The sequence below is a fragment of the Rhinopithecus bieti genome, unplaced genomic scaffold (genome assembly GCF_001698545.2).
Source record: "Rhinopithecus bieti isolate Rb0 unplaced genomic scaffold, ASM169854v2 scaffold_41644, whole genome shotgun sequence".
NCBI lineage: Eukaryota > Metazoa > Chordata > Mammalia > Primates > Cercopithecidae > Rhinopithecus > Rhinopithecus bieti.
Genome location: NW_016817838.1, coordinates 1,250,977 through 1,269,307, shown reverse-complemented (window position 1 = coordinate 1,269,307; position 18,331 = coordinate 1,250,977). Strand labels below are relative to the sequence as shown.

The window sequence follows — 18,331 nt, the reverse complement described above, 5'->3', positions numbered from 1 at the left end:
CTGTGGGGCCAGCGTGGGGCCACTGTGATCCATGAAGCACCTCTGTCTCCAGGGCTGACCTTGCTGTCTGCCTGGCTGCACCAGGCTGTCATCAGCCAGGATGAAACACGCCCAGCAGTGGCCCAATCACCTGCTATTTTAGGACCTAGAAGTAACCCAAGAGACCATATGTCAGACACCCACACTCTGTGATGGGGATCAGGCCTCATCTGGGTGGCCGAGTCGATTGATGGCTGAAAAACAATTAGAAGGCAGGTATCCTGGCTCTTGGGGCCTGGAGTGGGGAGGAAATACCAGGAGCTGCATTTATGACCCGATTTATACGCCAGCACCACTCACAGATGGTGTCTTACCATGATCCCCACCCAGTACAGCCACACTGAACATCTTTTAGACCTCAAGGGGCCAAGGTCTTGCCACATCTCCCATCTAGGCCTTTGTCCATGTGTTTCTGTGCCATAATCCCTCTCTCATGTTTCTTTTTTTTTTTTTTTGAGATGGAGTTTCGCTCTTGTTGCCCAGGTGATCTCGGCTCTCGGCTCACTGCAATCTCCACCTCTCCGGTTCAAGCGATTCTCCTGCTTCAGCCTCCTGAGTAGCTGGGATTACAGGCATGTACCAACAAGCTCAACTACTTTTGTATTTTTAGTAGAGACGGGGTTTCTCCATGTTGGCTAGGCTGGTCTCGAACTCCCAATCTCAGGTGATCCGCCCGCCTTGGCCTCCCAAAGTGCTGGGATTATAGGCATAAGCCACTGCGCCCAGCCCTTCATGTTTCTTCATTCATGCTTCCAGTCTCAGTTTGGAGGTCAGCTTCCCCAAGAAGCTTTTATTTTTTTTTTTCCAAGACAGAGTCTTGCTCTGTCTCCCAGGCTGGAGTGCAGTGGTGCGATCTCCGCTCATTGCAAACTCCGCCTCCAAGGTTCAAGCAATTCTCCTGCCTCAGTCTCCCAAGTAGCTGGGATTACAGATGCATGCCACCATGTCTGGCTAATTTTTGTATTTTTAGTAGCGACAGGGTTTTAACATGTTGGCCAGGCTGGTCTCAAATTCCTGACCTTGTGTTGTGATCTGCCTGCCTCCACCTCCCAAAGTGCTGGGATTACAGGTGTGAGCCACTGCACCCAGTCCCAGTAAGCTTGTTTGAAGCTCATCCCTCCAAGAATGAGTTGAATAGCCCTTGGTGTGAGCCTGTACCTCACAGTACTCACACAGACAGTCTTCACTGGAAGTACGTTTCATGCGTCCGTCTCCTCACTGGCCGGGGAGGGACACAGAGCGTCTATCTTGCTCTCTGCTACTTGTCTTGTGCCTAAACAGTGTGTGGCACACGGCAGGCACTGAACAATCACCCACAAGGAGGAATGGTCTCATGAGATCCCAACACCAATCCTGTAAGAGGGCATTATCATCCCTACTCTACAGGACAGAAAACTGAGGCTAAGAAAAGAAACGTGATCCCTGCCCAGTGAGTTAGTGGTGGGGCCAGAATTTGAAGAACCCAGCCTCCTGACTCCCACGTCAACGCTTTCTTCATTAATACCCCTATCCTGGTACCAGACTGGAGAAGCTCTACTTCAGGAGAAGCTTAAGCCTGTCACACCAGAGCTGCAGTGGAATGGGAAACAGAGACCACCCCATGGCACCAGGGAGTGTGAAGAGAAGAGGGTGAAGGAAGACTTCGCCGTGAAGGAAGAAAAGTAAAACAAGAACAGCAGCTACCCTTGGGGAGCTACAGACTAGGAAGGGCCTGAAAGAACCTTTTAGGGTGATGGAAACGCTTTTAATCTTGACCTGCATGGCAGTTACACAGAGGTATCTATGTAACTTGCTCCTTCTGCTGCAAGAAGCACTCGAGGCAGCTGGTGTGGGAGCCCCAAATCACAAGTAAGTGAAGGCAGGAAGAGCAGGGACCATCTCTAGACCAGCGCTTAGCAGGCAGTGTAGGGGAGCTCTGGGCCAGGAAGCTGGGGCTTTGAACATTATGGGGTTTGATGAGGAGAAAGGCAGCATTCAGCAGGAGGCAAAAGTGAAGCATACTGACAATAGCAAGCATTGGCAAGGATAATGCGGCAACTAGAATTCTCACACACAGCTGGCAAAACTACGAACTGGTTTAACTACTTTGGAAATCTGGCAGCCTCCAACTAAAACTTAACATACTGATACAGTCTGACCCAGCAATTCAAATCCTGGGTGTATTCCAACATAAACGACTCCTTATTTCCACCAAAAAACATGCACAGAAGTATTCATAACCCTTAAACACCCCTGGTGGGAATTTAAAATGGTGCAGCCGCTATAGAACAGTCTGGCAGTTCCTCAAAAAGTTACATGTAGAGCTACCAAAAGAATCAGCAATTCCACTCCTAGGCATGTACCCAAGAGAAATGAAAACCTATGTCCATGTAAAAGCTTATACATGAATGTTTGTATCAGCATTATTCATAACAGCAAACAAACATAGAAACAATCCATAGCCGGGCGAGGTAGCGGGCGCCTGTAGTCCCAGCTACTCAGGAGGCTGAGGCAGGAGAATGGCGTAAACCCGGGAGGCGGAGCTTGCAGTGAGCTGAGATCCGGCCACTGCACTCCAGCCTGGGCGACAGAGTGAGACTCCGTCTCACAAAAAAAAAAAAAAAAAAAAAAAAAAAAAAAAAAAAAAAAGAAACAATCCAAATGTCTATCAACTGCTGAACAGACAAATAAAATGTGGTATATCCATATAGAGGAATGTTTCTAGGCAATTCCAAATAATGCTAGGAATGAAGTACTGATGATACATGCTACAATGTGGATGAACCTTGAAACCTTATGCTTAGTGAAAGCAGTTAGTCACAAAAGACCAGATACGGTATGATAGCATTTATATGAAGTGTTCAGAACAGGCAAGTCTATACAGAGACAGAGAGTAGATTAGTGGTTGCCTAGGGCTGGGAAATGGGGAAAAGAGGATGAGAAATGAGGAGTTACTGTCATTGAGTACAGGGTTTCTTTTGGTATGATACAACCAAATCCCGAAAACAAAAATGTCCAGGAACAGAATGGAAAGAAAAACAGGAAAAACAAACTAGTGTTCATGATACAATAATGAGGAAAAAGGCACACCATAAAAGAGTGCATGCAGTATAATACAAAATTTTAAAGCAGACAAAACTAATCTATGGTGATAGAAGTCAGAATAGTGGCTACTCAGGCATGGTGGCTCACGCCTGTAATCCCAACACTGTGGGAGACTGAGGCAGGAGGACTCCTTGAGGCCAGGAGTTTGACACCAGCCTGGGCAACATAGCAAGACCTCATCTCTACAAAAAATAAAAAAATTAGCCAGGTGTGGTGTCCTGTGCTTGCAGTCCTAGCTACCCAGAGGCTGAGGTGCGAGGATTGCTTGAGCCCAGGAGTTAGAGGCTGCAGTGAGCTATGGTCATACCACTGCACTTGAGTTTGGACAACAGATCTAGACCCTGTCTATATTTTAAAAAAGAAGAAAGAAAAAGTAAAACAAGAACAGCAGCTACCCTTGGGGAGCTACAGACTAGGAAGGGCCTGAAAGAACCTTTTAGGGTGATGGAAACGCTTTTAATCTTGACCTGCATGGCAGTTACACAGAGGTATCTATATGTAAAATCCATTAGACTGTGCACTTAAGATTGGTGCATTTTAATGTGGACATGTTATAAGCTATACCCCAATTTTTAAAAGGTAATTTTAAAACAAAAAAGTAGAGGCTCAAGTTAGAAGACTAGGGTTTGATCCCAGCTGTCTGACCTCAGGGAGTCCCGGCCCTCTCAGGACCTGCCTCCCGGTCCTCAGACACTGGACCGCAGGCTACAAAGGATCCAAGTGGCCTGGCAGTCTGAGATTCTGGGAATGCACATACCTATTTGTCACAGGGTTTGCTGGGAAACTTGGCAAGTGCTTGCCATCAATGCGGTGAGAAGAAAAGGAGGCTGTTGCTGTAGGCTCAGCCTTGTTTCTAAGGAAGGAAAGGTCTTCGCAAAGTGGGCGGAACACGCTGCCACCAGGAGAGAATGTCAATTTCAATATGAATCATCTCCTACATCCCCAGCAACTTGCTCTGGGAATAGACACCCTGACTCACTCCTCTCCTGACAGGAACAAGACTTGTTGCTCAAATTTCAGATTCCAAGAGGACCAGCCCAAATACCCACTTCGAAATGAAAAAGAAAGAAAGAAATCAACCTAGTAAGCAACCAGCAGTCACAGAACCCTGGGCAGAGACAAAGCAAACTGCTTTGTACTGATGAAGAGACGAGGCCCGGAGGACGCCGGCTCACACGGCCACTGGCGCCAGAGCGGGGACACGAACCCAAGGCTCTTAACCTCCAATTTTCTTTTGACAACAACTTGCTACTATATTTTCTAGAGAAATAAATTATGCTCTGTGCTAGTGGAAAGCCTTTTAAAGAACAAGAAAATGGCCAAGATGCATCTTAATTAGAAACTGCTCGGCAAAAAACTTTGAAGAAGGAAAGGGCAGAGCATGGAGCGGCGAGTGGTCGGTCGGTGGTGTGAGTGCACGACACTGCGGCAGGCTAATTTCGAGGCATGCTTTGCTCTGATGATCACCCCTTGCGCCCCAAGAATATTCTAATCATCAGAAGGTGGCCAAGGAATTGTGCACGTCACTCAAGGCCACAAGGAGACCACCATGGGGCCGCGGCATCTGTCTAACAGCAGGTTCTCTTAACTTCCTTGGGCTAAGGGCCTGGCTGTCAGTGACCAGTGCTCCTAAGTCGTTTCCTCTGACTTTTATAGCCTCTGGCCTCCGGATGGAGCTTTCAGGGCTCTCAAAGCATGTGACTACCAGGAAGGTTTGCTTGCTGCCCTTAAGCCTGACCCATTCTATCCAAGGAATTGCAACATCACCACTTACAAAGCTGATGACAGCTTTTTCTCAAAACAAACTCAAAGCCTGGGTCAGGAATGTGCACCATGGCCTGCCAGAATCAGTGAGCAACATAGCCCGAGTTTCTGAGTTTCCAGGAACTATGGATTTTTTTTCTCCAGAGAAAAACCTGCAAAAAACAAAACTCATCAAGTAGTTACGGTATTTTCAGTCAGATAAGTAAAATGTACACACCAGGAAGGGTGTGTACACCTTCAGGGAAGGAAAAAAATGTAATGTTTGGTGAAGGCTTACTGTGTGCCAACCCCCCATTTCACAGGTGAGTAGACTGAGGTTCAGAGAAGTTTGTGACTTGCCCAATTTCACTCAGCTGGTAAGTGCTAGGGATGGGATTTAAACCCAGGCATATCTCTGAAGTCAAAGCTGCTATCTCCCAGAAACATACGTGGAGATCTATGGAAAACTAGTGAAGCAGCTGGTTTTCACAAACTATCTATCTGGCAACATCTGCAGTTCCCAAGGCAGCCACACTGGTGGAGTAACTCTCACCCCACAAAAGACCCACCAAGGCTGGTGTGTGTGTGGAGGGGAGAGTGTGAACAGTTTGCAGAAGGCACTACTAAGTCACACGCCAAAAGCAATTGTAAAAATGACATCTTGGGGCCTGGATTTATTCCCTCTTCAACATCATATTTGCTCCGTTTACAAGGCAAAGATGATTTTTCTCTCTGCCAAGGCTGAACATTCCCAGCCTGTGATCTGAAAATCATGCTGTGTTCATTTTGCCTCTTAACTCACCCAAGGCCATAAATCATCCCTCGAAATGGGGATTTGGCTGGCAGTTCTATTGGGGATTTGCGAGGCAGAGGCGGGATCCAATTTGGGGCTCCTCATGGTCATCCTGGGGCTGGTTCAGAGCAGGGAGACGTTACTTTTGGCCACGCAAGCACAGAGAAGATGCCTGAACATCAGATCTGCCGACTAAAGGGAACTGCTACTTTTTACAGGGTCTGTCTGCTGATTCTGAGTGTACCCTATGACAAGAGGTCAAGGCAGCTGCAGGGGATGAGAGGAATAGAGAACACAGCAAGACCCAGCCCTTACCCAGCCAAACCCAGGCCGAAGGGCATGAGGGAAAATAGGGCACGCAGAGACTGCACTAGGCAATTTATTTATTCTACAAAATGTACTGAAAGCCTACTCTGCGCCAGGCACTGTTTCTTTCCTTGGACTATAATTATTCTCATTATTACTTTTTACCAAACATAATAATGACAGCAGCTTACATTTTATGACTGCGTTATCGGCAGGTACTATATACCAGGTGTTTTACACACATCAACTTTATTTAATCCTTACAGCTTTTGAGTGTAGTAGTTGTTATCCCCATTGTACAGATGGGGAAACTGAGGTGCAGCAAAGTTAAGAAACTCACCCAAAGTTATATGACTACAAAGTAGCAGAGACAGGATTCAAACTTAGGCCGGTCTGGTTCTCAAATCCATTCTCCTCTCTGTCCATCACACTGACAGCCAATGGTATGTTTTGCAAGTACATTTGGCCTTGATCAACATGAATTTGTAATGTGTGGGTCCACTTAATCGCAGATTTTCTCTCTTTCTTTTTTTGAGATGGAGTCTCACTCTGTCGCCCAGGCTAGAGTGCAGTGGGGCGACCTCGGCTCACTGCAATCTCCACCTCCCAGGTTTAAGCAATTCACCTGCCTCAGCCTCCCAAGTAGCTGGGACTACAGGTGGGTGGCACCACGCCCAGCTAATTTTTTGGTATTTTTAGTAGAGACAGGGTTTCACTATGTTGGCCGGGCTGGTTTTGAACTCCTGACCTCAGGTGATCCGCCCACTTTGGCCTCCTAAAGTGCTGGGATTACAGGTGTGAGCCACCAGGCCCAGCCAATGCAGATTTTCTTCTGCCTCTGCCATTCCTAAGACAGAAGACCGACCCCCACTTCCTCCTCCTCAGCCTGATCAACATGAAAATGATGAGGAAAATGATGAGGACCTTTATGATGATCCACTTTCATTTAATGGACAGTAAATATATTTTCTCTTCCTTGATTTTCTTCATGACACTTACTTTTCTCTAGCTTATGTTATTGTAATACAGTATATAATACACAGAACATACAAAATATGTATTAACTTTTCATTGGTAAAGCTTCCAGTCAACAGTAGGCTAATAAGCAGTTACGTTTCCGGGAAGTCAAAAGTTAGACTCAGATTTTCACCCGTGCAGGGGGTTGGCGCCTCTAACCCCTGTGTTGTTCAAGGGTGAACTGTAGATGTTTTTAGGTTATGAGGCACAGACAAAAGATGTTCCTATGGTGGAAGAAAAGAGGGAAATCTAAGTCTTCTGTTCAAGCCCTGAGTACTCAGCTGATGTCTAATAAATGATGATGCCTACAGATGGGAGGCTGCAGACCCTGACCACGAATCACAGGCCTTGCCTGGCTTTCCACTGGGGCAGTGGTGTGTAGAATGTGGCATACACCAACCCCGAGCCCATTCCTCTACCCCACTGTGTTCTTGACGGCCACTGTACGTGGTCACTGGGAGATACAGCAGCATGGTAGTTAATGGCTTGGGTTTTGAAGTCCAGCGGAACTGGGATTAAGACTTTGCAAGTCCTCAAACTTGCCAAATCCCAGTCTCCTCATCTGTGCAATGGGGATAAGATGGGTAATTTAGATGTTATAAGGGCTGTGAGGTAGAAAAAGGAAATACAGCTATGGGCTGGACATAGTGGCTCCCGCCTGTAATCCTAGCACTTTGAGAGGATCGCTTGAGCACAGGAGTTCAAGATCAGCCCAGGAAACATAGCAAAACCCCGTCTGAATTAATTAAAATATATATATATTTTAAGAAGAGAATGAATACAGCTATGGTGCCTGGCATGATGTATGTGCAAGGAATGGGTTCTTGGACCTGAAATCAGACACCTCCTAAGAGACAGTTTCCCCCTGCTAACGCTCTGAGGATTTCTAGTTGTTGTTGGTGACTTGGCCATGATGGGCAGGGCTGTGTTTTCGCAGCACGGCCTTGAACGATCTAGCTGATCTCAGAGTGTGTGGCGCAAAGAGCACTGCACTGAGACTCAGGCCACAAGAGTTCCAGTCCCGGTCCCCCAGTTAACATTCTGGATCATACCAGGCAAGCCCTTTCCCCTCTGAGCCTTAGTTTCCTTAACTCTAAATGAGGGGGTTGGACTCAAGATTAAAGAACCCCTCCAGTGGTGACATTCCAGGACTCTGTGCCCCCTGACAATTTTCCCTGCTGCCAAGGGAGGATGAATTTCTCACGGACTACACAGATTTATTGGAAAGATGGATATCTGTTAAGTACTTTCAAGGTTGGCCAGCTGACCCCCAATGGCCATTGGCAGGAGGCCTTTATTCCAAGGTCGTGAACCCTAACCTTCCCCACCTCCTCCTGTTACAAGTTCCAGTGTAAGCTGCTTACATGAAGGTGTGAGAGGTACAGAGCCTACCAATGATCTGCCCGCCAAGACTTCTGCCATGGGCATTTGAGGGCTGGGGGAACAAACAGAGGGAATCAGGGCTGGGAAAGCCCTGAAGTCCTCATGTGGCTTCCTGGGTCCAGGGGACCTGGACACCCACCCCAGTCAAAATGGGAGCAGCACACACTGTTCTAAGGGCTTTGCAGCATCCTCATCACAGCTGATGCTTGATGAATGCTTCCTATGTGCTGTGCATGAATATAAGCACTTCATGTGTGTGAACTCATTTCGTTCTCAAAACAATCTTGTGAAGGAGGTACTATTATTGTTCCCACTTTATAGATGGGAAAACTGAGGCCCAGAGAGGTTAAGAAACTTGCCCAAGGTCACGCAGCTAGTAAGTGGCAAAGCAGCATGCACATGCAAGCCATCTGGCCCCAGAGTCTAAGTCCTTTTTTGTTGTTGTTGTTTTTGAGACGGAGTCTCTGTTGCCCAGGCTGGAGGGCAGTGGCACGATCTCAGCTCACTGCAACCTCTGCCTCCTGGGTTCCTGAGATTCTCCTGCCTCAGCCTCCTGAGTAGCTGGGATTACAGGCGCCTGTCACCACGCCCAGCTGCTTTTTGTATTTTTAGTAGAGATGGACTTTCACCGTGTTGGCCAGGCTTTGTCTCGAACTCCTGACCTCAAGTGATCCACTCGCCTCGGCCTCCCAAAGGGCTGGGATTACAGGCGTGAGCCACCACACCCGGCTGAGTCCATGTTCTTTAGCTAGCTTATTTAATATTCCCCCAAAGCCTAGCAGCAGGTGTAACATCTGCACCCTTTACAGGCAAGGAAGCTGGGCCTCAGGGTACAGAGCCACTTTATGGTTGGTTCCTCCCTTGACTCTGCCATGCATTCTTCAAGCTGCAAATTCACCTCTGTGACATAATGGCAAGAACAGCACCCCCCGATCAAGTGACTGCTCTGTGCCTAGCATGGGGCTAAGCCTTTGCAGGTCTCTCTAATCCTCACCACAGACTGGAGGCGGGGCCCCTGCTCCACTCCACAGCCCCTAAGCAGTAACCCAGAGTTTCCACCCAGGCCTGTCTGGATTCAAAGCCCATGCTCTTTCTGCCACCCAGCCAGACACTAACTGCCCTATCTGGCTACCTCTCAGCAGAGGAGAAAGAGGCAGAGATAAGCCAGGCGTGGTGGCTCACGCCTGTAATCCCAGCACTTTGGGAAGCCAAGGAGGGAAGATCATGAGGTCAGGAGTTCGAGACCAGCCTGACCAACATGGAGAAACCCCGTCTCTACTAAAAATACAAAAATTAGCCAGACATGGTGGTGCACACCTGTAATCTCAGCTACTCAGGAGGCTGAGGCAGGAGAATCGCTTGAACCCGGGAGGCAGAGGTTGAAGTGAGCTGAGGTTGCGCCACTGCACTTCAGCCTAGGCCACAAAGCAAGACTCCGTCTCAAAAAAAAAAAAAAAAAAAGAGGCAGAGATCAGCCTTGGCCTGAGCCACAAGGTGAGGAACAGGCTGCATCCTCTTTGTTGGTGGCCACTGGGGTTTGGGGAACATCTTCTGACAGGGCCTGCTGAGCCGGATGTGGGTAAAAAGAAAGCCACTTTGACACTGACTTGTTTAGGACACAGAAACTTGCTTCAGAGACACCTGACCCAGAGATCTTGTCCTTAAAGTAAGAATAGATTCAAGGAAGGGCAAGTGGGCAGCTGGGAGGGGGATTTGTTTGGTGAAGTGCCACACCGGGAGACCAGGCTCGGGTATCCCACTGCCCCCCGCTGCAGCTCCTGTAAATCTCAGCAAAACGAGGCACCCGTGTGAACTCATTACCCTTCCATTACACAGCCCTGCCAGCCCTGCCAGCCCTGCAGGCCAGGGACAAGGCTGCAGGAGCCTGTGTCCAAGCCGAGCACCAGGAGGCGGGGCGCTGCTCAGGGTCTCCTTGTATACCCTACTCAGCCAGCACAGCAGACTGGGCACAGCCTGCCACCTGACTGCACCCAGCAGCCCCCACGAGTCCAGAAAAGAAGTGGTGGGTGACTAGCTGCTTCATTCAGGCCAGTTCATCTCCTATCTTCGGGAATAGTCTAGCTTCAGTGCCCATCACGGGATCACCCCAACTAGAACCCCTCTCAGGCCCCAAGAATGCCCCTCAGCCCTCATCCTTTGGGTGTGTTCCCATAAGCCTCTGTATCCTGAGACTCATTTGTGGTGACAGTGATCTGAGCTACCACTATTAACAGGGTCTATTTGTCAGGCAGTCCCTAGGCCGGGATTTAAGTTTCTCATTAGCTCCAATTTACAGAAAAACTCAGCCTCAGAGAGAAATGACTTGTTCAAGGTCACACAACCACGAAGTAGTAAAGTCTGAATTTAAATGAGGTCTGCCGGAAGTTCCAGCCCGTAAGGACTGTCCATGTCAGTACCTGTGGTCACCCGCACTTGTCTCTCTCTCCGAGAGCACCTAGACAGACCTCCAAGAGACTCCAGGAAGGGTTGCCAGTACATGTCTTGGCAGAGTCGGTAGAACTTTCACTGTTCCATTTATCCCTGTATCCCCAGCAGTCAGCACGAGGCACTGCCACCTAACAAGTTATATATGAAGAGAAGGAGTCAATCAAGACTGGCTCTCCCCACCCAGCGCCAGGTCCCCATGCATCTCCCTTTCCCAGGCGCCAGCTGCCCACTGCGGCTCATCTGCTGGCTGCAGAGAGAAGGCTCTGCCTCACTGCTAGGAATGCTACAGGTACTGGATGACAGGGCTCCCTGGGCCCTGCCAAGGCCGCTCCTGAGACAGACAACCCAAGGGACCTCAGAGCCTGCCATGGGCTCACTGGGACAACTGCCAACCTCATTTATTACAACAGAAATCATAAATCACTCATGTAGACATGGCCCTTTGCTTGTTCGTACACACTCATTTATATCCTTCTAGCAGTCCCAGTATGAATGATGAATGTACAGGGGCCCAGAGAGGTTAAGTGCCTTGAATTTGGCCACACAGCTCAGGACGGAGTGAGGACTTGCGCTCAGGTTATCCGATTCTAACTCCGGGCTCTTTCCATCATTCCAGATGGCTCAAGCATGCGCCACCAGGCTGGGTGACTAGAAAGGGGCCGGAGGGTTGAGATTTACATCCTAGGCCCTGAGGAATTTTACAAAATGGAACCTCTCTCAGAAGTGTTTCCTGTGATGGTCTGAGCCATACCTGTGCCCATGTTATGTGCAGTTTCAGAAGTCAACAGCCCCTCCCACCCCACCACCAATTCCCTGAATATTTGCAAACTGTGTTTAGAGAGAAAGAGGAAGCTTTCTTGATAACTTCCCTGTTTATACAAACAGCAAAAGCTCCAACAACTTTGATGGGATCTGCACCAGCAATCTTTCCCTAGGGCTGATGCAGGATATTTAGGGAAGCTCTGTGTTCTAGGCAGGTAAGATAGCCAGGTTCCTAACGGGAATCAACATAGCTCTTTAATTCATATTTGAAGTAAAAGAAACATCTCTCTTCCTTCCTCCCATTTGGCTCAGGAATTCATCTCTAAAAATCTATCCCGAGACAAAATTTTATGCCCAAAGATAACTCATGCATTATTTTTAATAGCAAAAAAATGGAAACAATCTTTGCCCAACATTAGCGAGATGGTTAAATGAATTATGGCATATCCATACAATCACAGACACCATTAAAACATTCTTTATGAAAACATTTAGATGACTTCAGGAAACACTTACGATGTAACATGAAGCCAAAAAAAAAAAAAAAAAAAAGAGCAGAAAGGACATAAAATGGTATATAAAAGGAAAAAAAAAAGCAGAAAGAAGAAAAGATTGAGATGAAATAAGCAAAGATGTCAATGGAGGCTGCATCTACAGAGCAGAACAGATTATTATTATTATTATTTGCCTGATTTGCACTTTTTTGATACTTTCCTTTTCCCCCATACACTCCTAGGATAATGAGAAAAATAAATACATAAAGCTGCCCCAGTTCACACCCCATTTCCCAGAAGGGGAGTGAAATGTCTGAATAGCCAGACAGGTGACAATCTGCCTGGTGAAGGGGAGGAGGGTAGATTCCTGTCACTTTTTCCATAACATGGACACCTCTGATAGGGCCGCACACGATGGGGGTGATGATATCCCTTGTAAATTTGCCTTTAAGATTTTCCTGGGAACTTCCATCTCCAACTCAGTTATTTGGTTCCCGACTTCAGGAAACTGTATCTGTAAGGGGTGAGGAATCCAGGTACAGGACTGCCCCTCTCCAGCCCCACACCACTCCTGTCCCTCAGGGGAGATGAAGGCCAGGCTGCAGACAAGGGGATGGCAACTTGCATGGGTGTTACTATTGGAATCTGAGGCCATGCCCACAAGAAAGCAACTTGCAGACCCTCAGAGCCACAGAGAGAGGCTCCCAAGGCTCGGGGTTAGGAGAATCCTGTGGCTGGGCGAGGACAAAGACACCAGCAAGTGGGGCTGCAGATAAAACACAATGAGTTGCCAGGCAGCAGCAGGACCCATGCCACTGCTCCTGATATGCAGCTGCTCCATTTGGCTTCCAAGTAGCTTGTGAGCCATGACTCTATACCCCTTTGTTTTTGCTGCTGTTGTCGTTTTGAGATGGGGTCTCAATATGTTGCCCAGGCTGGACCTGAACTCCCAGGCTCAAGGGATCCTCCCACCTCATCCTCCCAAGTGACTGGGAGTACAGGTGAAGGCTACCATGCCCGGCCCCAACGACTCTAAAAGCACGTACCCAACCCCATCAGATACGTGTTCAGCAATCTACGAAAACATCCAAGACCATTTCATGGCGACACTCCAGAGGAGTGGATTTAAACCTGGTCCTCTGTGTTCTTTAGGTCTCCAAACCTCCACGGGAACAAATCTCCATCCCTCACTATCTCTACTCCCATTTCCAAGTTTCTCCACTCTAAAAAATAAATGATAATTTCATACAAAGCAGTCTGTAAGGCTAGAGAGAAGCATATAGGATTTCCCCTAAATCTAGGAGGACTCAGAAGCCTGAACAGCCCAGAGGAAACAAAGACTTGGAAGACCCCAGATCTGAAGAACTGAGGAGTCCCCACAACTCAGGAGGTGAAAAGGCAAAAGTAAAATTCCACTCAGTCACCAGGGGGGCAGTGGGTCCCTCCCCATATCAAAGTGGTTCCAATCGACTCACCGAACATGTTACCCTCGTAGCCGTCTTTCGTTAGTGGACGGAGTTCGTTTTTCCCCATTGCATAACGTTTATAGCTCTGCCAAGCAAACTGCATCATCTGCAAGAAAAAGCAGCAAAGAGAGAAGCTCAGTGTGACGATTCCTGGCAGTGCGCACTGGCCGCCTGGCTTTGCCCTTTGCAACAGGATTTTAAACTACGTCTAAAAAATAATGTTCCAAATTTTCCAAATTGAAGAAAGTGACGTCCCCTCAACATGATTTTATTTGTACAGTTATAGCAGCTGGGAAGGTCATTCTTCTTAGACAACGCCACGTGTCTAGGGCCTACCCACAGAATTCTTAGAGAAGACAGAAAAAGCACTAAATTCTAGACATCCTTCAGTGCCAAAGTGAAAAGTCACCTCTTCCAGGAAGCCTTCCCTGTTTTGCTCGCTTAAAGTCATCCTCCGAAGGGAAGGAAAACGAGCGCTTGCTGTAACGGAACACTCCCCTGAGCGAGGTATCGTTAACCCATTTTATAGCTAAGGAGACAGGTTGTAGACATGAGGTAACTCATCCGAGATCACTCAGTCAGTGAGCATGTTGGGAATTGAGCCATCCCCTCTGGCTCCAAAGCCTTAGGTCTGTCCCCAAAGCCTTGGTTTTGTCCCCTAAAATCACCATTCGAGCTCTTTGAACTCCTTTGACCTACCCTGGCCTCCCACGCACTCCAGCTCACCCCAGTTACTTGTTGTTCCTCTGGCTCTGGACCATAAACTCCTTGAGGGTAGAAACAACACTTGCCTTGCCTCAGTTTCTCCCACAGCAACCAGCACAGGGCTTGGCACAGGTAGGCATCAAACCCAGAGTATGCACGAGTTCTTACGATGCAAGGCAGCTACGTCAGCTCTCAGGAGCATCACACCAGCACCTTGCTCCCCAGCTGCCCCAGGATCTTCAGGCTGAAGCAGATGCAAAGTGACAGTCCACCCCCAACCCTGTGCTGCAGCCCCCAAGGTCTCCCTCATTTGCCTTTATGGTGTGCCCCTTTTCCCTTGGCATGGCTGACTGCAGAGGGAGCACAACACAGCAGAGTTCTGGAGTGACCTGTGGAGCAGAGGAGGAGCCAGGGGCCCGCAGTGGCAGCAGAGCTGAGACACAGGTGGATGGGGAGGCAGCCTAGTGTGCCGGGAAATACTCAGGCTCCCAGATCAGAGATGCCTAGGTCCTAATCCCATCTCTGCCGCGATCTCTGTGACTTTGGCATGAAATCAGTTGCATCAGCTGAGATCTGCTTTAGCAAGGGACAAGGCCAGCCTTGCCACCATCCTGATAGGTTGAAATGAAAGAAAGTAGTGGGAATGCCCAGTTTTCGACTAGACACAGCAAGGGATTGACAAACACTATCTCTATTTCCTCCTTGACCTTTAAATTACTGGTTCTCCAAGCCTCGTCTATCCACCCCTCCTTTCATCCAGTCTCTTAGCTCTCAAATGTTAGCTGGCATCAGAATCACTGGGGGGCTTGTTAAAACAGGTTGTTGGGCCCCACCCTGAGTTTCTGATCCAGCAGGTCTGGGGTGGGGCCCAAGAATCTGCTTTTCTACCAGTTCCCATGTGCTGCTGCTGGCCCATGGGCCACATCTGAGAAGCACCAATCTGTTACATTGTATCGCTCACTTCCAGACACTATCCTGCATCCATTGGCTTTACCCTCCTCTCTCCCAGCCTGTGTTTCCCGCCTTAGCGGCCCACTTTCTAGGATATCATCACCTGTATTCTCCATGCTCGGCCACTCCTGGTGCCCACGCTTAGAAGACGTCTCTTCCAGGCACACCGGGACAGTAAACAGCTGCTCTCACTGCTGCAGCCCAAATGTACAGACCAGGAGGGCAGGCAGACCTGACAGATGCATGGCCTGGACTCTCCGTGAAATGGCAGAATAATCTAGCACCACTGCCCCATTCCACAGATGATGAAACTGAGGTCCAGAGATGAGAAGTGGTCAGGGCAGCACAGCAGCCAGGTCAGAACCTGGCTCACTCATCTCCCAGAGCAGCAGACACCCCCCAGGCTTGGCCAGACATGTGGCTTCCCATGTGACACACATGCAAACGTCATAGTAACACAGTCAAGCACTTGGCACGGGCTTTGAGTCCTGGTTCCATTCCTCTGTTATTTTCTACTTATCTTGAATCGGCAATAACAACAAATAATTGCCAGGCATGAGTGCTTGAGAGAGAACGGCCTCCTCCCTCAGTCTCATCTGGGGGCTCTCTCTATTAAGTCAGTGTTGGGGGAGAGAGGGCAGGTGGCTGGGGGGCTGGGGTGGAGAGCAGCAAGCTGTTAAAGCATAAATGACAGCAGAAAAGGAGGAGGAGAGGTCTAAGTGGGGGGCCACACCCCACCCTGAAAATTCCCCCACCTAGAGAGAGAGAAGTGGGTGTTCGGGAGTAATTACGAGAATCACAGGTATCTACGTGGTCTCAAAGAAGCTGTCACTGCAGGAATGTGAGGTTTGGAATGTGGCCCATTTTCACAGTCATCCACACCAAGGGAGGGAATGAAGGCACAAAACATCTCAGCATCACTGGGGACTGAATTCACAAGGCAATCAAAGCTGACTCTTCGTGCTTTCGTTCCTTCAATGCACACGTGCCTCCTGACTCAGGCCACGGGTGGCTCAGCCTAGGTGCTGGGTGAGCAGGGGACAGGGGATGAAGAGGACAGCCTCCCAGAAAGGTGGTCCTTCTCTCTCTCCCTAACACACCCTAAGCAAGCCCCTACTAGGTGTCCTGCTCTGTGTCTGGGCTATAGCCGTGGTGGGAATGCACTCCCAGCTCCTACCCTCTGACCCCCTGCCAACTGCCCATCTTCCTTCAGGTCCCAGCTGAAAGGGCACCTTTGCAGGGAGGCCGTCTTCCCAGCCCGAAGTCAGACACCATCCCACATTCCTGATGCAGACCTATGGTGGCCTGCAGTCAAGCTTTTACACCTGCAACTATTGGGTCAGGCCCCCCACCCCGATTCACCGTTACATGCCCCACAATGCATCCAAGGGCTGGCACAAAGAAGGTGCTTGTTAAGTATTTGCTGAATTGGCTCTGGAGCTTAACACATGGCTGGAAGACTCAATGTGGACCACACGCCTCACAGGCAAGACATGTAACAGGCAAACAAGCCAGAGAGGAGGGGCTGCTGGACAACAGGTGTTCAGAAGAGGGCAAGTGTGTGTCTCAAGGGAAGCTTCGTGGATGGATGAACAAGAGCTCTGATGGACAGGTAGAGCTGTGAGGGGCACAAGAAAGGGTGACCCACAGAAAGGCTAATGTTTTCACTCTGGAACTGGTGATGTGTGCCATGGGTAATATCTGGACTGTAGAGACAGACAGTTCCTGACATCATGCTTAGGCAGTTCTGAGACCTCAAAGGTCACCTGGGGAAGTTCCTTAATAGTAGTCTCTCTCTCTCTCTCTTTTTTTTTTTTTTTTTTGAGATGGAGTCTTGCTCTGTTGTCCAGGCTGGAGTGCAGTAGTGAAATCTCAGCTCACCACAACCTCCGCCTCCCAGGCTCAAGCGATTCTCCTGCCTCAGCCTCCCGGGTAGCTGGGATTACAGGCGTGCGCCACCACGCTCAGCTAATTTTTGTATTTTTAGTAGAGATGAGGTTTCACCATGTTGGCCAGGTTGGTCTCAAACTCCTGACCTCAAGTGATCCACCTGCCTCGGCCTCCCAAAGTGCTGGGATTACAGGTGTGAGCCACCATGCCTGGCCAGCGGTCTCTTTTTGAACACTCTCAGTGATGGGCTGCTCTCCACCTTCCCAGGCAGCCCATTCGATTGTGGAGTTTCACAAAGTTCTTCCTTAATCAACTGAAATCTGTTTTCCCTTATGGGCCACAGGGGAGACAATTCTTCCTGCTTCCATACCACAGACCTTCAGCCACGGGGAGCCAGCTCTTGAAGTGCACTCACCTATTGAGCCCTCTGAAACTGCAGACCCACATGACATAGCGTTCTTCCAGGTGCCCCATGCCTCTGTCACTCACTTGCTGTGGCTGGTCATTCTTTTGGAAATGAGCAGAAACCGAAGTGCCCACTTGCTCTGGTCACCTCTGTGCCAGACTGTGTAGGTGTGGACTTGTCATTTGTCCCTAATAACTTCCATCTCCTTTGACTCTGCCTATCATTCCATGCTGTAAGGATCTCTCTGGTTCCAGATCCAACCTTTCTGGAACCAGGTCTTATTCAACACATGTGTCTGCCTCCTTTGGGTAATCGGCAGACTTGATGGGACTGCTATCTGCATCTATCCTCAGGTTTTGAACCGAAACATAAACAGCCAGCTGAGGACTAAGTCAGGAAAACAGCCTCAGGAGTCTCTCTCCTGGACCCAGCTCCGTTCTTTTTTTTGTTTGTTTGTTTTGTTTTGTTTTTCTTTGATGTCATTCATCAGCAAGTAAGAAATATGCCAAGCAATCCGTACAACCCCGATTCTCCATTTTGTACACCAAGATATTGTGAAAGACAGGCTAAAATATAAAAACACTCTGCCCTAGTACAGCTAGTACAGAAAAATAAATTGCTTTTTTTTTTTTTAAGGAAAATAAGGGTTAGACTGGCATGATTGTTCTTAGAGAACCTATTTTGGCTTCTACAGATCATCATTTTTTATCCTAAATGCTTGCAAATCACTAACTTAAAAATCTATTAGTCCCACTAGGATGGCCATACTAAATAAGATGGACGATGAAAAGTGTTGGCCAGGATATGCTGACATCAGAAGCCTCATACATGGCTGGCTGCAATG

General features: G+C 48.6%; 1 protein-coding gene across 2 annotated transcripts in view; it reads right to left on the bottom strand.

Moving 5' to 3' along the window:
- MAN1C1 (mannosidase alpha class 1C member 1) overlaps positions 1-18,331 on the bottom strand; it is a 183,031-nt gene that overhangs the window by 92,919 nt on the left and 71,781 nt on the right. For both annotated transcript variants that reach the window (XM_017856140.1, XM_017856141.1), the window contains exon 2: positions 13,545-13,641. In XM_017856140.1, the coding sequence (XP_017711629.1) occupies positions 13,545-13,641 (97 nt within the window). The remainder of the gene's footprint in view (positions 1-13,544; positions 13,642-18,331) is intronic.